This window comes from Ovis aries, chromosome 12 (assembly GCF_016772045.2).
Source record: "Ovis aries strain OAR_USU_Benz2616 breed Rambouillet chromosome 12, ARS-UI_Ramb_v3.0, whole genome shotgun sequence".
Classification (NCBI taxonomy): domain Eukaryota; kingdom Metazoa; phylum Chordata; class Mammalia; order Artiodactyla; family Bovidae; genus Ovis; species Ovis aries.
Window position 1 is genome coordinate 50,371,718 of NC_056065.1, and position 24,673 is coordinate 50,396,390.

The 24,673-nt window shown below is 52.0% G+C and overlaps 2 protein-coding genes across 2 annotated transcripts; both read left to right on the top strand.

Moving 5' to 3' along the window:
* Positions 1-4: 4 nt before the first annotated feature.
* On the top strand, positions 5-24,518 carry SSU72 (SSU72 homolog, RNA polymerase II CTD phosphatase). The gene is made up of 5 exons (XM_027975796.2): positions 5-158; positions 9,645-9,788; positions 21,750-21,889; positions 22,653-22,771; positions 24,005-24,518. The coding sequence occupies exons 1-5, from the start codon at positions 79-81 to the stop codon at positions 24,104-24,106; spliced, it is 585 nt and encodes a 194-aa protein (XP_027831597.2). The 5' UTR covers positions 5-78; the 3' UTR covers positions 24,107-24,518.
* LOC114117238 (uncharacterized) lies at positions 9,784-21,834 on the top strand. Its single transcript, XM_042229343.2, has 3 exons — positions 9,784-9,897; positions 11,901-19,384; positions 20,081-21,834. Exons 2-3 carry the CDS (start codon positions 19,164-19,166, stop codon positions 20,781-20,783), a joined length of 924 nt encoding a protein of 307 aa, XP_042085277.1. The 5' UTR covers positions 9,784-9,897; positions 11,901-19,163; the 3' UTR covers positions 20,784-21,834.
* Positions 24,519-24,673: the final 155 nt, after the last annotated feature.

Here is a 24,673-nt window from a genome sequence, read left to right on the forward strand (position 1 = left end):
CGCCATCTTGCTCGTGCGGAAGCGGCGCGGCTGGGTGGGAGTCCCGAAGTGGGAGTCGCAGACGGTGCGGCTGCCGCCATGCCGTCGTCGCCACTGCGGGTGGCGGTGGTGTGCTCGAGCAACCAGAACCGGAGCATGGAGGCGCACAACATCCTCAGGTAGTTGGGGCCTCCGCCCTGGCCCAGCGCGCCCCACGGACGCCGGCCGACTGGCCGTCCTTCCGGCCCCGGCCCGTGATGGGCAGTCCTGGTTCCTAGTCGCGGACCTAGCTGGCCCGTGCTGGGCAGTCCCGATTCCTGGCCCGTGTTGGGTGGTGGCGGCCGCAGTTGCTGGCCCCGGCCCTCCCCGGTCCATGCTGGGCGGCGGCCCCGGATCTTGGGCTCGGACTGACTCGTGCCGGGCAATCCCGGCTCCCGACCCGTGCTGGGTGGCGCCGGTTACCAGCCCCGGTTCTCCCCGACCGGTGCTGGGCATCCCGGGTTCCCAGGCGGGCGGTACTCGGCGGCTCCCGAAGGACGGCCGAGAGGCCGCGCCGCGTCCGGGCTCATTGCCTCCGGGGCCGTGTGCTGCGAGGACTCGAGAAAGCTCGGTTCGTCTGGTGTCCCATGTATGTGCCTAGTGTCAGGAAAAATTCAGAATGTGAGCCGAAATGTTTCCGGATCACGGGAACCTCGAAAGCTGCTAGTAAACCAGAAAGGCTTATGCTGTTCATGTCTCCTTAGTACTCACATCTGTATCTGAAAACAGTGATCTCCTTTAAATGCTCTGCAGTGAGGTGGTAAGTTTCAAGCCGAAGCTTAGGGTCCACGAGAGGACAGGCCGGCTCTGTCCAGGGCGTGTCGCCTTGTATCAAACTTGGAAAACTTTGCACAACAGAACCTCAGGATAGAACAAGTCGTTAAAAACACGGAAGTGGCCTGTTTTAACTTAATGCATTTGTGTGTTTACATTTTTCAAGTCTCATGCAAAGAATTCCTTTCTCCTTTGGAAAACCTCCAGTCGACAATTTCTGAACCACACGTGAATTTGGTTTCACTCTTTTAGTTTATATTTCAGTGGTAACTCCCTTTTTGCGACTCTGTTGTGTACGTTTAATAAAAGTTTATTCCCATTTGATAGTTTTTTTCATTCAAAAGCACTTCACAGAATGTGAGATTGATCCCTTGTGTTACAGTTAAAAGTTAGGTGTACATGTCATCTTTGATAGTAAAATAAAGTTGAAATTGCTTTTTCTCTCGAAGTTTGCTTACTTGGACATTAAAGGGCAACCATGCCTCGCTTCCCCTACCGCCGCAGTCAGCTTTGACTCTCCCAGTGAAATCAGAGTTTTCCTGCACCCCTCATTCTTTATGAAGCTGGACATACCAGGTGTCCATGATCTGCTAGTTAGGAGTTAAATTCTTCCCTAAGATCTATCACACTATCCACAGTATTCAGTTAATGTGTATTTTTTGGTAGAGTGTGGTATGCTTGGAACCTAACGAATTAATGTGGAATTTGTTTCTAAAGTAGAATTTTTAAAATTAAAGTTGTTTTAAAATTTGGAAAGTCCGAGGATTACAGTGTGCTTGATCTGATCCCCAAACTGCATATATCTGTTCAGAGTCACTAAAATATTTTAGTGGTAAATGAAAAGACTGCAGAGTTCACATTCCTGGAAAATTATTCAAGGAAAATGAAATTTAATATCTTCAGTTAGAATAACAAGTGACCTGGAGACCACCTCATTCTGCTGACTCTGGCTGGTTCTGGATTCTTTGTTTTAAGCTCTTCTCTGCATAACAAAGTTGAGATGGAATCTTACAAAAGGAGGTGTTTTTAAATTTCCTCTAGCAAATTTGTTCAATCATTTCTAAAGTTTTGCCTATCTAATAGTCCTCAGTCACTGCCAATTACAAGCCCTTCCTTAGTTTGAAGTAGATGGTATAGCCTTGGTACTCCTGTGGAAAGGAGGGTGGAGAAGAGCCCCTGCAGATAATCACCAAGTAGGAATGCTTGTGTATTTTTTGCCATTTTACTGTCTTTCAAATTGACTCACGAATGAGGGCCAAAGGAGGTAAGTTTAGAGTAACATGCATTATTTACCTCATGAATGTGAAGTTGTTAGATATGAATCTTAATTCCTAAGATGTTTATATTTGTGGAACTGTCTTCCTTTTTAAAATAATAGTGTCTGCATGTTGCAAAACGTCCTTGCTGTGGAAGATGGAGAAGATAAGAATCACTTGAAGTACTGTTTCAGTGTACATCCTCCTTTCTGGGTGTTTTCTGTATACACATACACACACTTAAGAGAAATCAAAATACTGTTCTGTAATCTCTCCACAGGATGTGAATGTAGTTTGATTTCAGTGTTCATTTCTGCTTTTATTTTAGTATATTGGATTTAAACATCTGTTCAGATTGAGTAATGGCACTGGTTTCAAAACAGTACACAAGCAATCCTGTGCAGTAGTCACTTTGGTAATCATCCCTAGTGACAGACGTGGGGTGGTTTCTCAGTTTCATAATGTCCAAATCCTTGTGCCATTCATGTCTCTTTATACACTTTTCTAGTTATTTCCTTGCCATAAATTGCTGGAGGTAGAATTGCTGAGTCAAAAGGTAGGCATATTTTACATTTTCATACATTCTGCCAGACTGCTTTCCAGAAAAGTGCCTATTTACAGAACTCCCATTACCTCATAATATGGACATTATTTACATCTTTTCTTGCTTCAGGGAAAAAATAAGAACCTTGCCTTTCCTTTAGTTTTAAAATTGCTATTGAGATTGAACAAATTTTCATGTCATTTTTCACTTTTGAAACTAATTTATGATATCTCCATTTGGATAATTTACAAGGTTTAATAGCATCTTTAAGTAATGTATATGATGATTTTTGTTACAAGTAGGAGAGCTTACAGAAGATGTAGAGACATGAGACATAGGCCTTAAAGATGATTGAGAAAAGTATTTAATGATAATATGATAAGGGACTTCCCTGGTGCAGCAGTGGTTAAGATTCCACACTTCCAGTGCAGGGGGCACAGGTTCGATTCCTGGTCAGGAACTAAGGTCCTGCTGCCTTGGCATGGCCAACAAAAAAGTATGATAGTGAAAACAGGAAAATTGCATTTTCAGTTGGAAAAGAACTGTCAAAGGGAATGTAGCTTTTTTAAGGCTGCTCCGGGTCTTAGTTGCAGCATATGGGATCTAGTTCCTTGACCAGCCATCAGCCCCGGCCCCCTGCGGCCCCCTGCATCAGGAACGTGGAATCTTAACTGTCAGACCAAATAAATGTAATTAGTGGAATATGCATGCTAGATTGTTTATTGCTGAAATCCAGTTTTTTTGCCCTGTTGAAAATCAGCTCAGGCTGTATTTTTCTGACAAGTTGAATACAAGTGTTAACAAAGGTTGGCATTTTCTAGAGGTAGCCATAATTTCCCTAGGGTAATCATTTTTTATCTTCTGAGACTAAATTGTTTGAAATACTAGTCCTGGGAATCCTTTAGGTTTTTAAAAGGAGTGTAGGAAGATTGTTTCTACAGAGCCTCCTATTCTTTGTACTCTGCAGATTAAGATGTCCCTTTGGTGCCAATTAAATTACTTTTTTTGTTCCAAACTATCTCTGGATGTTAAGGGGCATGTTGATTTTTGGAAGCTATATTTTTAATTGTAGTAATTCAAAGCAAATTTTAAAGAAAGATTTGTATAACTTCCTGAAGTGAATTCTCAGTCTGTTTTCAATCGTAACTTCCTGAGTAGTGTGATTTGGGGAAGATAAGCAGACAGGCTTCAAGTGTGGAAGAAAGAAGTTTAGAGTCATCTCTTGAGCCCCTCTGTGCCAGGTACTTTACAAATGCATATGTCATTTCATCCTCACAACTCTTAAGATGTCCACACTGACACGGGTGAGGGGATAAGACCCAGAGCCAGAAGCCCCAGGTGGTGAGTAACAGCAAGGCTCTGGAAACGGGGCTCCAGTCCTGATGGAAAAGTAGCATCTGATGGGCTGGAGAAGGATCCAGATCTAGGGTGTGGGGAATGCAGCAGGCAGCTGAGGCCCTGTGATTCTCTGATTTGCGGTGGGGCTCTCAAGTCTCAGTGTCCTCAGTGGAGCATGTGGACCCCAGTCACAGTGGGATGGAGGTGCTCAGACCTCCTCTCCCGCGGTAACTTGGATCTGAACCCTGGGCCACTCGACACAGCACACTCCCCATGGTGGTGCTAACTCTCCCTTGTCTTGTCCTAAACCAGGGAGGGATGGTTAGCTCTGCCCAAGGCCCCTTGGGCTGCATTTTTTATATTTCCTTTCTGGGTACACTTGGTGAAGGTGAACTGGAGACCATTTGGGGAGGTGGAAGGATTTGAAATCGTGTCTTTAAGGATGGCAGAGGAGGTGCCTACAGGGGACACATTTGCCTTCATAGATCTTAAGGGACTTTGCGTTGTCGTTTGCTTCAGGGGGCAGAACTAAGACCAGGAAGAAGGTAGATTTCTGTTTGGATCTGAACATTGAGATGAAACTGGGTAGACCAAGCATAGTATCAGCTCCAGCAGCTAAAACATTTTCCCTGCCTTAAGGATCATCACCAACCTTCTGTAGGTGAGAACAGGTCGAGCCCAGAGAAGGAAAGATAGTTGGGCGGGTTCACTATGATAAACAGTGCTTAGCACAGTGTTGGGGCTGGGACGACTCAAGTGCTAGATCTTGAAAGCCTGCTCTGTGCCTGCCCCCACACTGGGGAGGCCAGCAGTGACTGGAAGAGCAAGCTGACCTTTGAAAAGCCAGGGTGGAGGAAGAGCTGGCCTGGAGCAGGGACATCCAAGCAGGAGCTCTTGTGGGGAAAACAATGTATGTTTGTCACAAGCTCTCTGCACGGTGACGACATGCTGAAAAGCCTCTTGGTTTCTCCTTGACCTTGTGGGATGTGTAGGAATAAAATAAATCCTAGAAAACATTTATTGAGAAGTGTTTTGCTAGTGGTGACATCAACCTTACTGGAATGTTAACATTTGAGGAAGTTGATCTCAGGCTTGCGGCTGTACCACAGTGAAATTGCAGGCAGATGTTGGAAGTGTGATGGTGTGTGAGCAGTTGAATTGTGTTGGGTAAACATGGGGTGGTTGTGTAGCTAGAAACTAGGCTGATTTAAGTCATGGGTGATTTCATCTGTAGTAAAGGTGACATCATTGTAAGCACATTGTGTCCTACTTAGAGACAGGTCATACTTTCAGAAGTTTGGCAGTGGTCTAGGATTTCAGTCTTAGCCAAAATAATGCTTTGAATTAGGTTAATAAGTACACTAGAAAATAGGGAAAATACCATAACCCATAACCTATGCTGATAATTTGTGTGTTTTCATGATCAGTGTTCATTTTAACTTATTATTTTACCTTTAGATATCAGGATTGAAACAATTGTTTCCCCAAATTCAGCATTTTCTATGATACTATAATCTTTTTTTTTTAACTTAACATTTTTGTATCTTAATATTTAACATAATTAAAGTATATGTCTCTGATAGTGATAGTTTTTTGATACCCTTATAAAAACAAGTTGTCTGGAAGATTTATTTAACATACAAAATAATTTGGCCCTTAAAGCTTTTTGGTTGTCAGGAATACTTTTATAGCACTCAGTCCTTTTATGTAAGAAACACATTGTCACTGTGCACAGTCAGACAAGATGGGCCTGTGTTGTCAGCTGCATGAGCTTAGGAGAGAGCACTTCTGTTGCTAACTAGCCTTTTTGCCACTTTGAACATTTTGTTGGGGGAAGAACAGCCGACTTTCTTTTTTTGTTTGTGTGGTTTAAATTCTGCCAGTGAATTCCTCTTTTGGGGGGTTTCACTTTATTTTTAAATATGTTTGGGTAACTAACTGTTGAGGCAGTGAGGAGAGGGCACAGCTGCACACCCCCGCCCCCCACCAGCCGGATAGTTTCTAGTGGGGAGAGGGTCACCTAGCCTTTCAGACACCAGGAGGCATCCTCTGAAACACCCTGGTAAGGGTCAGCCAGCTGAAAGATTAGTCCAGGTTATCTTTGAGGTAGTTTACTTTTAGCATATGGACAGTGTTTCCTTTGGGCCCTAACTCCAATCTCAGACTCCCCTGTGATTGGAGAGGAGATGACCCACCCAGGCAGCTTGGACTTGCTGCCCCAGTAGTAACAGGGTGGTTGGGCACAAGAGACCCTGTGCTGGGGCCTCTGCATCACCTGGAAACCCTGTGGGCAGCTTTTCAGTGGCAGCCCTGCCCTGCCTCAACCTGACACATCCTGGGGTCCTACTTGGGGTCTGCATTACAGGGTACAGTGTGTGTCGGGGCCCCCAGGGCACCCTGTTTTCCATTCTGCTGTCACCCCTTTGCCACGGCTTTGCTGTCCCTGTGCTTCCCGCCACCTGGGTCCTGGAGGTTCCCTTTATGCCATGCTCCCAGAGTATCTGAGGAGGGGGTTTGGGTCTCTTGATCGATGCTGAATCCCAGCACATAGCAAGCTCCAGAAAATACTCCTGGATCAAGGTGTTATGACAGACCTACTGCCAGTAGAAATGGCGATTGTTTTCCCTAAAACTTCAGCCATTGGGGTTTTAATAATCTGTTTGCTTCTGCTGGGCTAAATTAAAGGTTTGTTCACTGTATTTCATTAATGTGTTTCAAGAGTAGTTATACCTGGACCTGTTTTAACAAATTTGAACTTAAATTTAAGAGTTGTGTTAGTCGCTCAGTCGTGTCTTGACTCTTTGCAGCTCTGTGAGCCTGCCAGGCTACTCTGTCCATGGAATTCTCCAGGCAAGAACACTGAAGTGGGTTGCCATGCCCTCCTTCAGGGGATCTTCCAGACCCAGGGATCAAACCCAGGTCTCCTGAATTGCCCGCAGACTGTTTACCATCTGAGCCACTGGGAAAGCCCCAGATTCAAGAGTTAGGCTCATGTAAATAAGTTCTTTGAAGTGAAGTCACTCAGTTGTGTCCGACTCTTTGTGACCCCGTGGACAGTAGCCTACCAGGCTCTGCCGTCCATGGGCTTTTCCAGGCAAGAATACTGGAATGGGCTGCCATTTTGTTCTCCAGGGGATCTTCCCAACCCAGGGATCGAACCCGGGTCTCGTGCATTGCAGACAGACGCTTTACCATCTGAACCACGCTTCAGAATGGAATAAGTTCTTTAATAACGGATAAATATTTCGAAAGAATGACCACAAGGAAATGACTAAGATATAGAGATACTTTTTTTTTTTTTTTAAGAGTGATGGAGGAGCGGTGTCTAAGTGAATCTTTCACGTACCTTTGTTGGGAAACGTTTTATTTCTCCCATTGTTCCCCAGAATGATTTTGGGACCCCTTTTGGAGTTGACTTCATAGATAGCTAGCTGAGAGAAGTGGGCTCAACCGTGATTTCTTACTCTGACCTCGCAGGCACTCTTCCATAATTAATTGATCATTATTTGGTCTCAGATGATGTGTTTAAAAGAATCAGGGCTGCCACCAAAGGACAGACCTTTCTCCCCAGATCCTGTGCACACCTGTGTGGCTTTGGGACAGACCCAGGGTGGTCCTAGATGGTTGTCCAACAGCTGTGCTCACGCAGCCCCCCAGCTTGTTTCCTGATCGTGTCACACCTTAGGCTCTCTCTTTGGGAACTGGAGTCAGCCCCAGGTCCCTGGGGACTGTGTTTCTGTGGGTACATGTTTTCTCACAGCACACATCCCTCCCTGGTGGGCCTGTTCCCTCCAGAGTATTTCCGGGATGGGGAGAGTTGGCTCTGTGAGGATAAGGTGATTATTTTGGGCAGTTCTTGTGGAGTAGCAGCCATCGTGAAGCTAGCAAGACCAGCATAGCCCCTGCTGTGTGTTCCTGTGGGACATGGCTGTGACCCATCTCTGTCACCATCTTGGGAGGGAGTGGCCCCTGGGCTGTTGTCAGGGGGACCTTCATCCCCAGCTTGTTGGTGCTCTGACAGAAAACATTTCTTCTGTTGTGCATTCCTGACCTGCCAAGGAAACGGGTTCAGACTCTGGTGCCATGGTCTACAGGCATCTGCTGGGGGCCATTGCACTCTAGTCACCCTTCTTTGAGGTCCATTTACATCCCAAGTGGCCATGGCCCCGTATGCTCCTCAGTCATCTCTGCTGTCGTTCATGTTCTCCATCATGGGCAACATCCAGGGCTTGGGTGGGGGCTCAGCTTGGGCCTTCTAGGGGTGGAAGGACAGGGCTTGGCTTCTACCAATCTCAGAGGGCTCAGGCGAGGTGTTTGACACAAACCTGATAAGATGCTTTTAAAACGTATGCCCGTGATGCTCTGTGGTGCCAAGCATGGTGGCTGTGCTCCTGGATCTTTCATCTGCACAGAGGCACCCCTGAGTGACCTGCAGGTCCTTCTTGCTTTTCTGGGAAAGCAGTGACTCAGCTGGGCTTCTGGAACTGCTGTGTCTAGTGGGAGGGACTGTGGGTCTCGCCCCATGGGCACCACGGCCCAGTGAGGTTTTCCTCCTCCATCTACCTTTCAGCAGAGAGTGGCTGGCAGGGATGCCCACATGGTGGGGGAGGGGCCGCAGACTGGCACTTCTCTGGGTGCTGGGCCTCGAGTGTCCAGATGCACTGGCTCTTCTGTGGGCCTCCCACTGTGACGACCAAAAATCCCTCCAGAAGCAGCCAGACCCCTGAGTTACAATAAAATGTACAAAAAAGCTTGAGAAACTGAAAGGTGGCCGCAGAGCCCACAGCGCCATGAAGAGGACATCAGCACTGCCTGTCCTGGGGTTGGCTACCAAGTCGGTGGGCAGGGACGCATCCACACGGACATGCAGCGGTGTGTGAACACAAGGTTAGGGTGAGCAGGCTGTTTCACGCAGACGCTTTGAGCACTCCCAGCCTGTGAGTTTGAGAGGACACGAGGTCTGCAGCAGAGCCCCCAGAGTGAGGACAGCCACGGGGCCATGTGGGTGCCATGTGCGACTTGTGGGTGCTGCCTGCCTGACCATTTATCAGGAGATACTCAGCCGTCTCCTTGTCTTCAGGCCTCACAGGTGTTGCCTTGAGGCAAGAGGCCATTGTGGGGGTGCTTCTCCTGCCCTGGGGGCTCTGGGGCCTCTGTCTAGGTCCTGGGAAGCCGGCATCAGGGCAGCTGGGAACCTGGGCAAACAATTTCCTTTAAGAGTCGCACGACAGTCAGACAACAGGGTTTTCTAGGTGAATCTTCACTCGACTGTGTGTCTGTCCTTGGCTTTCACAGATAGCTGCCTCATTCCCCGGCGTTCACTGATTCTTTGTCTTCCTGGATTGGCTTCATCTAGCTTGTGTAATGTGCTGCAGGATTTTTTAAGATTTGAGTATAAAACACTTAAAAATCGAGAGACTTCCCTGGTGGTCCAGTGGCTGAGACTTCACTTTCCAATGCAAGGGATGCATGTTCAGTCCCTGGTCAGGGGAGCTTAGGTCCCACATGCCTCATGGCCAAGAATCCAAAACATAAAACAGAAATGATAATGTAGCAAAATCAATGAAGATTTTAAAAATGGTTCACATCAAAAAGAACTGAGGAACATGTTCTCTGAGAATGGCAAAATTGTTCGAGTCCATTTCCTATTCCCTTTTAGCATTTTCTGTCTTGTTTAATCCAACTGTGATTCTCTGTCCTTTTGTGTCTTTCAGCAAACGAGGATTCAGCGTCCGGTCCTTTGGAACAGGAACTCACGTGAAGCTTCCAGGACCAGCACCTGACAAACCGAACGTTTATGATTTCAAAACCACATATGACCAGATGTACAACGACCTCCTTAGGAAAGACAAAGAACTGCATCCCAGTGGCTGCCCTTTAACCCCGAGGGCTTGTCTCTGGCACGTGTCACCTGTGGGCACCCCTCAGGGGCACCTGTGAGGCGGGGGATGCGGCGGCCCGTGTGAGGTGTGCGGGGTCACTGGGTTTCTGTCCCTGTGTTTACGGGACAGTCCAGGGGTTGGAGACCACGTGGACACAGTCGGTTAAGGTTCTGGTGCGCTGTTAGAGCAGCTTAGGTGAGGAAAGTGGGAGCCCGAACCCTGTGGCTTCGCGCACTGCAGGTAGGTGTGCGTGCGGGTGTGCCCTGGTCCACAGGGGTGCCTCCCACCCTGGTGGTGGTCTGGAGATCACAAGAGGGCCACGCTGGCTGCAGAGGAAGCGTGTTAGAAACAGGTAATCTGAGAGGATCTCATTGCAGGAAGACACAAAGCAGACTGGGTCTGCTCCCTGAGACTCACCAAGTTCTTGCCCATGTGATCCCAGGCTGCGGATGGTAAGGCCATCCTTGCTGGCTGGGTTTTGACCAGGACCTTCAGGGTCACCCTAGTGCTTTAGATTCCTGGGCCTCCTCGCGTTACCTCAAGCGATGGTGATTCTCAAGGTGGAGCCCAGACACGTTCCAAGTGAAGGAGTGTAGATGCCATGTGGAAAGCTGTCCTCACGTTGGCACTCTTGCAGTCTTTTAATAAACTACGAATGTCCTCTGTACACCTGTAAGTTAGTTAGGTGCGAGGGGCCCCAGAGGCTATTTCAGCAAAAGTACTGGATGCAGGCAGTTGCTTCATGCTCTGTCACAGCACCTGCTCCTTCCCAGTTGCAGGGGGAACGTTGGGTGGGAGCGTCAGGGCAGAAACAGGTGTTTCTTGTCAGTACTTTGGCCAGGCACTGATGGCCTGGGTCCAGGACTCGTGCACTGCACGGTCCCCAGGGCCCCCCAGCGCACCTGCCCCACATCCCCTTTTCAGATGCCCCAGAACCCACATTAGAAACAATTGGGAGCACTTCCAGGGAGCTGCCAGGTGTGTCCTGGCCTCCATGGTGGTGACAGGCTCTGGTAGAGACTCTTCCCTGAGGTCTGGGCGGTGAGAGCCGCCCTGGCCTTGCCCAGAGGTGTCTGCCATGGCTGCTCCCCAGGGCAGAGCTGGGAGCCTCACTCCACGCTTTTGGTACTTGGCACCGCAAACACTCCATGTTGATAGCTTATTTTGAGACTTGTTTTTGAAGATTATTAGCACCATTCATATTTTAGAAGCTCTTAAACTCAGCAAGATAAGTGAAACAGGTAATAGGGCACTTGTGCTGCCTTCGTCACTGTACCTCAGGTTATCTCACATCAGAGCTCTCTCTGGGAAGAAGCATTCACACACGAGACCAAGTCTGGAGGTGTCGTGTGTGTGCCCCTGGTGGCTTGAGACGAAGGGGCAGGGCCCAGCCTCTGAGTGCTCAGATGCTCCTCCAGGGCGACTGCACAGGCCTGTGCCCCCTGGGAGTGTCCAGGGGATGGCTGTCCTTGCTGTTGGCAGTCACACCCTTTGCCCTGTCGGCACCCTCATGAGACTCTGGGAGGGACCACTGGTTTATTGGCTTCACTTGGGTGGGATTTCTGCCATCTAGCTGGGGTGGGAAGGGGCAAGACATGCAGTGCTTGGCTCTTCCTGAGTCATTCTTTGGCCTTCAAAGGAGGAGTGTGGGGGATCTGGGGCCTCCATGCATAAAGGGAATGGCAGAATGAGGGTCTGCTGACTTGGGCAGGTTGGTGATCACAATTGGGACTGGGAGCCCCATGTCCCCACGTGTTTGGGACACAGCAGACTAGCTGAAAACCCAGGACTGTAGCATGAGTGCCAGGGCTGTTGCAGAAGTGGTGGTTCTTGTAATTTGCAATGCAAAGCTAGGAAAATATTGTAAGATGTAAACCAACATTCAGTAAATGTTCAAGTTATCAGGGGAGAAAAAATGCCAGTCATTGGGCAGAGGCGGGAGTTGAGACCGAGGTGCTGGTGGGGACAGAGACAGCCTTGAGGACACTCTGGGCAGGACTGAGGACCCTGTGGTGCTTGAGCCCTCAGTGGTGGTGATTATTTGGCTATAAGTAGAGGTTTTGATTGTGGTTTTCTGTCCACAAACAGGAGTGGAGTTGGGGGCCTGCCTGCTTCGAGCCCCTGGCACCTGCTGAATGTCGCTCAGCCAGTAGAGCCAGACGCCCTGTGAGGTGTCCTCGGCAGTGCAGGAAGTCTAGGCTCACCTCACCCTCCCAGACACGGATGCCTCCAAGGTGGGACCTGTCCTTCACTATAAGGAGGTCCATCCACTTCCAAGTGTGTGGGTCCCAGGATTGTACAACCAGCAGACAGAGAAGGTTCTCACCCAAGAAGCCCCCACAGCCTCTTGCCCACCCCTAGCCATCAGGTCATACGACTTGGGTCTGTAGCAGCTGGCTCTGCCTGACACCTGAGGTTTATACAAGTTGTAGCGGGTACTTAGCTGGCCTTTCTTAAGTGTAAATTCCCCTTTGACCTTAATTTCTTTATTCCCTCTGCCTTGGAGTCTTTTTAAAAACAGACCCACTGCAAACTTGGTGTTCCACGTGGGGCTTTAATGTAGCTCCAGGGTCAAGTTGGTGGAGGCATCCAGGTTTTTTTCATTTCCTGCCAGAGCCAGTTTCCACAACTGAACTTCCTCCCTGGCTCCCAGCATTGGCTGAGTGGACTGTGGCTTAGCCTCAGCCTGCTGGCCACCTTTGGGGAGAGAGAAGTGGTTTTTTCTAAATGTAAGAATGGCCTGCCTGCGACCTAATGAACAGGGTCCCTGAGCCCAGTCATTGGAGGGGCCACCCAGAAAGGAGAGTCAGGTGGGGTCCTTGGGGCTCCTTAGAGGGTCATCGTTAATCTAAGTTTCAAGTAATTGCTTTGTGAATTATAAAACCACGTGTCTTAGCATGGGAATGTGTGGCTATAAATGCAGTTAATGTGATTTTTAATACATGTGACCACTTGCTCCCCAAATGGTGAGCTAAAGTGCTGGTGTAACTATAACATGTTCCCAGATCCTGACTTGTCTTCGGAGCTGGAGGCTGCCTGTTTAGCTGTATCTAGCAGACTTGCCCAGTTTATCTTGTGGATCTTTTGTAACTAATTACCTTTGGGTTTTAGATTTTTTTAAACTATTCATTTTCATCTTCTCAGTTTCATTGTTTTTTAGGCCTTAGATTTATGTTTATACTCACTTCTCCACTGTGTACCTTTTTGTTCTCTTGGGGTAAAAGATAAAAATAAAGGTGATTTCTAAGATTGTAAATCCCACAGCCTTCAGACCTCCATCCTGGGTTCAAGGTCAGTGAACCACGGCAGTTCCGTCCTGTTCCAAGGCCCCTAGGCTTTTCCAGAACCTTCTTCTTGCAGTCTCTCAGACTCTTACCGCCTTCTCGTGCTGTGCTCGGGCGGGTGTTCGGGGGTAGCTGCCCAGCTCCCAGCCCTTGCCCTGGAGATGCTCTCTACACCTGAAGCCCAGGCTCCCTTCAGGCTCCCACCGTTGGCGTGTTCCGCCTGCCCACCTTGCTCACAGTCCGTGGTTGCTTTCCCTGGCCCCGTACCTGCCTGGACGCAAACTCGCCTGTCTGACCCCATCTCATTTCATTCTGGTTGGCAGCTATGGTCTCAAGTGGTTTTTGAAAATGGTGTCTGTTTAACATGGGAGCGTGTTCCTAAGTCAGACACTGGTACCCAGGGAAACTCTGATCCAGTTTTGCTGATACTTAAGCTGTTGGGTTTCAGAAAAGCACTCATGCTTAAAATAAAAACTATGGCCTTAAGATAGATGAGGCCAGAAGAGTAGCTTTCACGTCTGCCAGACGATGCCCCAAGTTGAGTGGCCAGCTGGGTCCCTTCTGAGTAAATACAAAGCCTCAGGTCTGGTCACTGCACCCTGCAGCAGGGTAGACAGTGGGTGACACCGTGGCCTACGCCAGTGTTTTCTCTCTGCCTGGTGTCCAGGGTGGTGAGGCCATTGCAGACCTTGGCGCCAGACCACCTGCCATTGGCCCTGGGCAGCGGTGGGACAGGTGCTCAGCAGCTCAGCAGCCTTGGGACCTTCCTCCAGGGCCGGCCAGGTGCTCATTTCAGGGTGGCTGCAGTCACCCTGATGAATATTTTTTTCAACATGAGCAAGTCCCACGTGACAGCTTGTGCTGAGCATTCCTCAGGGCGTGTTCCAGGAGTGCCCCAGCCATCTTGGACCCTGAGACCATCTCCAGTCTAGAGCCATCTGCTCTTGGCCTTGCTCACACCTATGTGTGGAGGGCACCCCCCTGATAACTGGTGGGCTGAGTGTGTTCTCATGACGACACACAGCAGCTGCACCACCCTCCAACTGCCACCCGTTCCTGGAGCCCTGGCCTATCCCCAGCCCCTGGGGAAGAAGGGCTGACTCAGCCACAGGAGGTGCAGCCTGGCTCTGCTGCCCCAGCCCCGAGGCCCAAGGGAGACCCTCGTGCTGCTGCTCAGCGCTTTTCTGTGAAGAGACGGACTGGGTGCCATGGGGAGAGGGTGCTTCCTGCATCCACAGCAGGTGAGGGGTCATCAGGGCTCTCTGAGGGGAGGGGGCGTAGTCAGCCTCTGGTCCTCTCCCAGTGGCACTTAACTTGCATCTGGAGTCTGAACTCCAGGTTGCCTGTGACCAGCGTCGGAGGGCTAGCTGGCTGGGAATCCTGGTGAGCTATGACGGGTATGAGGTGGGGGCTGGGTAGTAATCAGCAGTGTGTTCTACCCTGCACCCTGGGGCTGGGCCTGGGTCTGGCTGCAAGGAGCAGGAGGAGAGGGCTGGATGGGCCATGCCGAGGGTGAGTGTGGGTCTGGGCCCCAGCACTGTGTGGACATGGTGGATGTGGCTTCCTCTGACCTTGGTGGGGGCAGGGTCTGCTGAGGAAGACCTGAGCTGGGATGCTGGTGTAGCTATGTCCACTCCAGCACTGACCCCTCCTCAAGATGATGTGGTCCAGAGGAGAGAGCACACCTGAGGCCTCAGGCCAGAGCTGTTGCCAGCAGGTGCTCCCCCCACCGGCCCCACATCCCCTGTCCACAGGTGAACCTGCACCTTCCCAACGCCATCCTCTGAAGTGAGGGACCTGTCCAGGGTATCTTTGGAGCACATGTACACTCCGGGAGGAGGTGGAGGTTGAGGGGTGTCACAGGTGCTCTTGGGGAGGGCCTTTCCCTGGCATGGAACCTGTATCTCCCTGGATCATGTTCAGGGGCATAGCCGCCCTGTCAGGACATGGTGCTGTCACCGTGACCCCCAGAAAAAAAGAGTGGGAAACCTGTTGGGACAGGCTCTGCTGGCCGCCTTTGGGTTAGGGTCCCGTAGGTACCAGGGGACACAGGCCAGTGCCTCTCCTCCCGTGGCCTCACAGCTTCTATCCTGCCCTTGGGGCTCATGGCCCTTCTTCCCTTGGCTACAGTGTTTCCCAGACACCTCCAGACCCTGGCTGCTACCACAGGTCCCCAAGGGGAGCCCTGCTGGGCATGGGTTGGTTTGCAGTGACCACTGGTGTCTGGGACCAGCCCCCAGCCATCTTATCCAGACAGTTCATTTTCTCATGCCAATTGCATTGTCTCAAGGGCCAAGCTCAACCCTCTCTGAGCGGGCTCAGTTGGGGGCGTCTGGGTCAGGGGCCACCCTGGACTTTGGGGCTGTTTCTGCTTCAAACAGTAACTGGAGTTTCAGTGAGGGAGGGGGTCATTTTATTTTTCCTTGAACTCACAGTGTTTGGGGCAGATCTGCTCAGCGCTGCTGGAGGGTGGGCAGTGGTGGGTGGCCAGAAGAGGCTCCCGGAGTGTCACCACACACCCTCCCCCCCGCCCACTGTACAGTGCTCGGGGTCTCTTCTGTTGTCAAACCATTCTGCATAGAAGTGATTTGATGTTTGCAGAGTTAATTGACTATCAGGATTTTTTTCTCAAAAAGTTTTTAAAAATAAGTTAATTATCACTAAAATGCTCCAACCTAGGACTCAAGCTTTCACTTTTGTTTCGAGTTTAATGTTTCTTTGATGTTGCACACAGACAGCTGGGGGACAGGTATGTGTCTATTTAAAACAAAACACTAAGACTAAAGATATATTCCCCATTGTGTTTTTATTTATCCAGCCAATTTCTTTTTTAAAAGTTCTATTTTCTTGAGCTTTTTCTCAAATGAACGTAGCCTTTTACCTGATTTGGATAGCAGTCAACCTTATTTAAAAGTCTGCTGATACCAACTCTGGTTTAATGATATGCTTGTCACCTGCTCCTTTCAGGCTGACTTAAGAATGAGACCCTGACCTTTGACCTCATGGATCCTTCCGGTTACACTGAGTGTCACAGTCCTTGTTCTGGTGCCCCAGTTTTGTTTTTAACACCATTTTGCCGGGGGGTGGGGGGCGGTGGGCGGGTGGCAATGTTTCCTTTGAAGAAGAGATACAGTGGTTTCTCACCCCCCATGCGGAGGTGGCCAGGCGCGTGGAGCCCCTCATGCTGTGTCCATCCAGGGAGCGCTGGGGGCAGTGCTGGTTGATCAGACCCCCACCTGCGAGCCCAGGCTAAGTTCCAGGTGTGTGTGTTTGTGTGTGTGTGTGTCTCCGTGTGTGCAGGGGATGGGGGCAACCGTGCCCTGGAGCCCAGGCCTGTGAATAGTGTGGTGCAGCTGGTTACATGTAGGACATGATTGCAAATGAAATGTATTTGCTGGTTTCCAGTCCATTCTTTACTGACTTTGGCCCATCCACAGCAGCTGTGCTGCTGAGTTGCAGTTTGGGGAATTGTGGCTGGGTCTCTGCTTCCGTCTATCCTGCCCTTTGCCGGCTGCCTGTAGCCCCGCTGGCCCAGGCCCAGTCCCCTCGGGTGGTCCCCTCTGGTGCCTGTGGCCTCCAGCTGTTTGGAGCACTCTATCCAAGAGGTTTGCTTTTCTGATTTTTATTCTTTTTGCACATAATACCTGTGGCACAGATGTAATGGCACAGTTACACCTCCCGTGTGGCCCTGTGCTGTCCTCCGGGGTGTCCTATTTGCAGCACACGCGTTTGAGACACCCACTGTGATCTGAAGTCTTCTATCTGGGGACGTGACTGTTTAACAAGCATGTGGTTGTCACAAATGGTCCCATGGAGACAGGGTTGGGTCTAGCCTGCCCTCTGGTGGCCAGCACCTGTGCTTCTTGGGTTTGTGCTTTTTTACAGGCCAGTGGCTTTGACACAAAACCCTGGGTAGTTGTGACAGCAGATTGTAGGTGGCATGGGGAGGCCATGGGCAAGGGTGACCCTGTGCAGCCTTGGCGCTCATCCGAAGTGAGGTAGCAAGGTTGTTGCTATGTGATGAGGCTAAAATTTGAGTGAAATGATTGAATTGTTCCCAGATGGGGTGGGAGGCCCATTTCCCTGCTGAGCTGCTCATCCCTCCGTGCCTGGAGGCTTCACGTGCAGGGAGGGGGCTCCTGGCTTCCTGCCTCAGGACTGGAAGGGGTCTGAGGGTAATCTTGACCCTCTTGAATCGGCAGAGGAGAGAGCAGGGCAGCTGACCAGGGCTCCAGACTGCTGGACTTGGAGTTGGGAGGTTACTGTGGGCTTCCAGGGGTGCAGGGTCCTGCTGACCTTGGTGCTCTGCTTGGCCCGGTGGGGTTTGCAGAAGCCTCAGCTCTTGCCCAGGGCGTAGCCAGTTGTCACCTGTCCGGGGCAGCGAGTGCCTGAGCTCTGCAGCTGGGGGCTGGTCCCTGCCTTCGAGTACCTTCCCCAGAAGCTTTGGGCCCCTGCATGAGGGGTTTTGCAGCTTCCGTTCCTGTTGGAATGAGCTCAGAACTGGAACTCAAGTCAGGTAGGAGGATGCCTGAGCCGAGTGTCCTCTGGGGGCACAGCCCATCTGGCAAGCCCAACCAAAGGATCCGGGTTCATATCCCAAGCTCAGCCCTGAAACAGGAGATGACAGGCTCGGCCTGGTGGTGTGCAGGAGCAGAGGTCCTGATGTAGATGGGCCAGGATGTCCTCGGGCTCTGATGGGTCAGTGTCCGGGGCGCAGCTTGGACAAGGGTATCCTCTCTTGGCAAGACTACCATCATGGTGGTTAGACCGCGACATCCTTCGTTGGTGAAGCTCCTGTCATGGTAGTCAGACTGGGGCCTGCCCAAGTCACCCCGCCTGCCCGATCTGAGAGCCCCCAGTGCGTGGTCAGAGCTGGGCTCCAGAGCCTGCTTGTGGGGAGTGAATGTGGGTGGTGGTGGACAGTATTGTCCTGAAGCCCCTTTCCAACAGGTGTGGAGCTGCACTGCCCTGACCCTGCTCCCTCCTTCTCAGGGTTCTGTCTCTTCCCAGAGACCCTGCTTCTCTTCTCAGTGTTCTGAGCTCTGCTTTTCCTGGATTTGTCTCCATCTTGTGTACTGGGCGATATTTGCAGGAATCCAGACTGACCTGTCTCACCTTCTGGGAAGTATTTCCATCCTCAGGGAAGCCAGACCCTGGTGGGCCTCTGGGCTGAGTAGGGACATGGGGTCTGGGCTCCACTCTTAAACCCATACCCTTCAGGGGAGCATCTCACCCTGACTTGGGGTTCTTCCAGTGTGTCTGCCCTCCGTGGAATCCCTTTGTCTGCCTTGCGCATCTGGCCTGGAGAATTCCATGGACAGCGGAGACTGGTGGGCTACAGTCCATGGGGTTGCAAAGAGTTGCACACAGCTGAGCAGCTAATGCTTTTTCACTTTGGCTCATCTGCCCCCACCCCCACCCTCAGCTGTCTGCCTTCATGGGCACATCTCTGCTTGGACCCCAGGCTCCCGGCATGGGCTGTGTGCCAGGGCCCTGCTCTGTGTCTACCCGGCCCCTTCAGCTCACCCTCCTGGGCCCTCCTCTGATGGGCACCTCTGCACAGCTGAGTCGACCCCCACCTGCTCCTGGGGAGGCAGGAGCTGCCACGTGCTTGCGGTCCACAGGGTCAGCTGCCTCACACTGCTGAGGGCTCAGTAAGGCCCTGCCTGTGGGTGCCCGTCTGTCATGGTTGCCAGGTGGATTGTTGAGGCCCATTTCTCTGAGAATTGCTGTTGAGGCAAAAACGTTCAACTGAACCTGTTTTGTGAGCTGAGGACACCTGTGTAAGGGCCAGACCTCACTTCTGAAAAGCTACCTTGACCTAGAACAGGCCAGAGGCCCTGGATATTCCAGTCATGAGCAGGTGCGGCTCCCCTAGCAGGCGGCCTTCAGGCCAGCTCATGGTGCCCACGGGTGTGTCTCCAGCTCATTGGTGTGCCTGACTTTTGCTCTTGAACTTTGGAGATGAGTCACCCTGTGCCTGCTGTGTTCTATTGCACTGTCAGGACAGTCCCTGAGGACCCCATCCTGAACCAGGCGTTCCCCCGTGGGGTTGCTTCAGTGACCCATGGTTGTTCATGGAGAAGCTGCTAAAGAGCACATCTCTTCTGACAGTAGGGTGTGTGTCTTTCGATGGCTAAGACCCCCAAGTGTCTCAAAACCATCCTCTGTGCTTCGCTTGGCAGGAGGCAGACCCTCCTGTCTTCTCCAGGACCGCCCCCCCACGGCCCTGAGATGCCGCAATCACACAGCAAGGGAGGCGCCCCAGCCATCCTTCAGCAGCCCCAGGTGAGAGTAGCTGGGATGCACTGTCTGAAGGCCAAGGGGCTGGGGGTGCATGGCCACCACCCCAGGACTGGAGCTGGAGTGGGGGTGGGAGCCTGGATGCTGCGTTCTCTGCCCGCATCCACCGGGGCCTCCGTTCACTTGGATTGGAGTTTTGAGCCTGCTTGGACTTCCCTCATATCTCAGTTGGTAAAAAATCCACCTGTAATGTGGGAGACCTGTGTTCAATCCCTGGGTTAGGAAGATGCCCTGGAGAAGGGAAAGGCTACCCACTCCAGTATTCTGGCCTAGAGAATTCCCTGGACTGTACAGTCCATGGGGTCGCAAAGAGTCGGACATGACTGAGCAACTTTCACTTTTACTTTCCACACCCGTCAAGGGGTTGGTTTCTGACAAGTGTGTGGACTGCAGGGGAGGCCCCAGCCAACTTCCCTTCCTCAAGGAGGCTCCCTGCCGTGGTGGGTCAGCTGGCCCTTGACCTACTGTGCTCAGCCAGGCTCACCATTGCACCTGGGCCCAGGGTCAGCACTGGCCACCTGAGGATCCATGGGGGTAGTCCTAGGGGACTAACATGTCCTTCCCACCTGGTTGGACCCCAGATGGGTGGGCCTTCCCTCAGAAGCCAGACCCTAATAAACGCTTCATCTTGGTGGCAGACAACTCTCCCTGTCCTGTTCCCCACTTTTCCTGTCCCCCAAGGTGTGAAGCGGGAGTTCAGTTGGGTCCTGTGAATCCGGTGGTTTGCAGCTTCACCCTCAAGGGCTTCGAGCATATGCTGGCCTTGGTCCTGCCCAGCACGGCCTGGACCCTGCTTCTCAGATATTTGCTGGAGAATAGCCCCAGAGGCCACCATTACCCCTATCCTGTTGCACCGACCAGGGAGCGAGCGGGTTTAATCTCTCAACTCAGTCCTTTCTCCTTAGTTACATCACCTGAATTTCATCTGTTGGGTCATCTCTGTGAATACCTGAGGGTCGAGGAAAGGAGGAGGGGCTTTGCAGGGCTGCTGGGAACCCTGATGAGCAGTTTCCTGAGTGCCTGGTGGCCTTCTTGTGGCTGTCACTGTGAGTCTCGGTGTACCCTGAAGCTGGGCTGTCTGGCAGCAGGTCTCAGCCAGCGTGGGGATGTAGGCGCCTCCTCCACCAGCCTGCCCCACGTAGGGCCTCCCTGGCCCATGTTCCACTGGACATGGATGCCAGGCTGGCCCATGTTCCCTGGACGTGGGTGCCAGGCATCCAAAAGACTGGGTTCTGGGAAGGCCGACTTCGGTGTGGCAGCACAGCCACGGCAGGCAGCCAGGGACGCAGGCCAGAGTGCGGTGCCACAGTCATTACACTCTTCTAGAAAGTGGCCAGAGCCAAAAACATCCCCCCTGCCCACTAACAGGTATCTTTTCAAATGAAAACTCTACATGTTAAAAGCAGTTTTCACCATCCAGGATGGTAGGAAATGTGGTTTGAGTAATATGAGCTTGTTTAAATAAACTATCTTAATTTAAAATCTGGGAAAGACAGTAAATGTACCACTCAGAGTTCCTAAATCAACTAATCTGTGTCCCTCAGTAGAGTGGGTGACATGCTTGTCCCACACTATCCAGAATGGCCCTTAGAGACTACAGGCCCCATCTTTGGAGTGGCGAGCCCTCCCGTGGGGCCAAGGACACAGCCCCTTCGGCCTTTGGGTGGGGCCCTGTATGGATCCCTGGGGAGGCATCTCCAGCTTGGGGCCACCTACTTGGCACAGACCCTGACTGTGGGACCCGTGTGTCCCATCCAAGCTCCAAGGGACCCAGGCCTGGGCCTCCTTGACTCTGCCCTCAGTTAACCCAAGGCTTCTCCCTCCTGGACACACTTCTTGCCACTGACATGTCCTTTCTTGGGTGGGTTTCTCGATCTCCTCACTGTGGTGACTGAGCCAGACTTGGGTCTCCATGTGAGCTCAGTCTCTTGGCGAAGGGCTGCGGTTCATCGTGGGCGCTGGCCAAGATGCTGTAGGACAAAAGAAGCCATTAGGGACTTGACTTGCGCACTTCCACTGCAGGGAGCAGGGGTTTGATCCGTGATCTGGGGGACACAGAAGAGAAGGCTGTAGACACTTGGTCTGCTTCCTGGAAAGGTGTGGGTATAAAGGCAGCCTGGTAGGCTGAGGGGTGTGTGTCCAGACACTGAGCTGGAGGCACTCATCCCCACCCTGTCTTCTGCAGGGACTGTAGCACATTCTGCGCGCCAACCCCCTACCCCCACCCCGCACCTTCACCGTCCTGATGCTCCTGCTGGGGAGGTGGCCCTGCCTGGGGTGCTGAGCTGCCTGGGCTGCTACACTGAATGACAAGGGTCTTTACTGAAAGTTCCTTAATTCGAGTACTCAGCTATACGCAGAATGGCATTTTACACATGCTGGACAGAAATAAGAGGATCAAGCCCCGGCCAGAAAGGTTCCAGAACTGCAAAGACCTGTTTGACCTGATCCTCACCTGTGAAGAGCGAGTGTACGACCAGGTGGTGGAAGGTGAGCCAGCCCCAGGGCCAGACCCTGCACTGTGGAGCTAACCAAGGCCATGCCCTCCACCCTGCTGTGTATCCGGTGCTTCTGAGGCAGCCCAGCCCCTGTGGGCGGTCCCTGGTCCTGGCCCAGGGCAGATTAAAGATTCCTGGTGTGTCTGTCCCTAGAGGAGGGCATGGCAACTCATTCCAGTACTCTTGCCTGGAGAATCCCATGGATGAAGGAGCCCGGCGGACTACAGTCCATGGGGTCCTAAAGAATCAGTGTGTCTGTGGGCTCCTGTGAGCAGGGGAAGTTGGGTGAGGCCACAGAGAAGTGGACAAAGGACCCTTGAGCTTTGTGGGCCCTGGGAGGGCAGGAGACGGTGGTCTTCTGTGTAATTTTGTTCATAAGGGCAAAACCACCCCTGCTGGTGACAGCATCATGTGTGCTAAGGGTCTTTTTGGCACGGAAAGAGCATGCATGGTGCAGAGGAACTGGGACCTGGTCCTTTGCGAGTGAGGGCATTGTTACTGTCCCGTGCACGGTAGGCTGGTTGGTGTTGGTGAGTGTGACCAAGCTGCTAGGGGTCCCACTTGAGCACAAGCTTTCTTCCCAGCACAGCTGTGTTCAGCATGAGGCTCAGGGGTGGCAGGGAGTGTGCAGCCTGGTTAGATACCTGAGGTGGGTCCTTAATTGTAGTCCCCGGAGGCCAGGGCAGTTGGGTATCACAGACCCTCCTGCGCTCTGATTCTGAGGCCTCTGACTTCCGTCCTTCTGTCATGGTCAGATCTGAATTCCAGGGAGCAGGAGACCTGCCAGCCCGTGCATGTGATCAACGTGGACATCCAGGACAACCATGAGGAGGCCACGCTGGGGGCGTTCCTCATCTGCGAGCTCTGCCAGTGTGTGAGTATCAGCCTGCCTGGGCCGCCTCCTGCACACCAGGGCTTCAGCAGGAAACTGATGAGCCACTCAGTTCATGTTCAGATTATTTCCAAAGGTTACAACCCAGAACTGCGGAGGTGCCCACAAGTATGAGGGTCAGCAAGTTGGTTCTGGCTAGAGAATCCCCCTCTGAGCATTTTAGACTGGTCAGTTGCTGTAGAGAGTGCCCTACCCGGTGCTGGTTCCATGGACACAGGCCTCCTGCCAGAACCCCAACACCTACTGAAGCTTGGGAGCCCCAGAGATGGTGTTAAAGGGTGCTGGTCCTCTTCGTCCTCTGGGCTTATCATTCCAGACATCTGGCCCTCCACAAGTGGCCGTGGACATCCTCCCTTGTGCAGGAAACATCAGGTTCTTTCATGCCTGCTGTGTAGCTGTGCTTAGAGCCAGACATTTCCTCTTAGTGGTGCAAAAGAACCCATCCAAGGAGAAACTGCTATGCTTTGTCATACCTTCACCCGCGGTTTCTGCATTTAAGCCAACTAACTGAGTGATTGGAAAATGAGGAAAACAAGTGGTTTAACCAAGAAGTATAGAGACAGGCAGGCGTGAATGTGTTTGCTGTGTGAGGGCCCCGGCCCCTGCTCTCTTGTTACTGTGCCCAGCACAACTTCTGTTCCCAGTGTGTCACATGGTCCAGGGTGGCTGCTGAAGCTCCAGCCGTTGCACTTATGATCAGGCCATCATACAAGAGAAAGGGCTGAAGGGGATGACGCATCCTAGAAATAGCACACATGACACCCACCTGGGTCATGCTTGTGAGAGCTTGCAGAGGAGAGGTAGTGCTTGCAGGCCGAGACTAGGGCACCAAGCTGCCTCGGCCTTAGGCCAGACCCAGGCCCCCCGAGGGCTGCCCTTGGTCATGCCTCCTCCCAAGGCAGTGGTTCTCCACCAGGGGCCATCTCACCACGTCTGCACGCACAGTGGGCCTCAGCTGGGAGACACTAGTGGCAGCTGGCAGGGTGTGCACAGGGTGCTGCCCGACACCGTGCTGTGCACAGGACAGCCTTTGGGCTTCCTTGCAGGAAGACATGGGCAGGTTGGGTCTGCCATTTTGGGGGACAGCACAGCAGCGAGTGTCTAAAGTGCATGTTCGCCTGAGCTGGCCTCTGGCTGCTGCTGCTCTGTGTCCCTGTCCCTTGCGGGTTCCCCTCACGGGGCAGGGGCTCAAGGTGGGTCTCTTGTCCACTCCAGATCCAGCACACGGAGGACATGGAGAATGAGATCGACGAGCTGCTGCAGGAGTTCGAGGAGAAGAGCGGCAGGACCTTCCTGCACACTGTCTGCTTCTACTGAGCCCCCCTGGCGCCCGGCCGCCACCCGCCTGAAGCCATCTTTTGAACTTCCTTTTGTTAATACTTTTCCCTCCCTGATATTTGTTTTTACCTGTAGGTATTCTGCCGGTGGACGGTAGCAGTACCCAATAAACTGTACATATGAAATGAGAAGATACATGCCAGATCACAAACAATCAAGTTTTTCCCATCTCACTTTCACTTAGGAGTGGGATCTCGATTATGGTTTTTCTTTAACTGAAAAAGAAACAAACGGTTGATAGCACATGACCTCCAAGACATCCACTTCTCACCGAGCATCCCTTTCCCGGCTCCCCTAACTGGCTGGAATGTACAAATCCCTGAATAAAGCAACAGGCTGTACTTTTTGGGAAAGAACCTGCCATTGTCCAATAAATAGATGTTGATGGTCATCTTGGCTTCATCCTGAGTTGCCTGGCCCCCCAGTCAGGGCCCTTGGACAGCAGTCCCAGGCATGTGAGTCACGAGGTGTTCCCTGGCACCATCCAGAGGGCTTACCTGTTCATAAGCCCCTGCCCCAGGAATATAGCCCCTGCCCCAGGAGCTG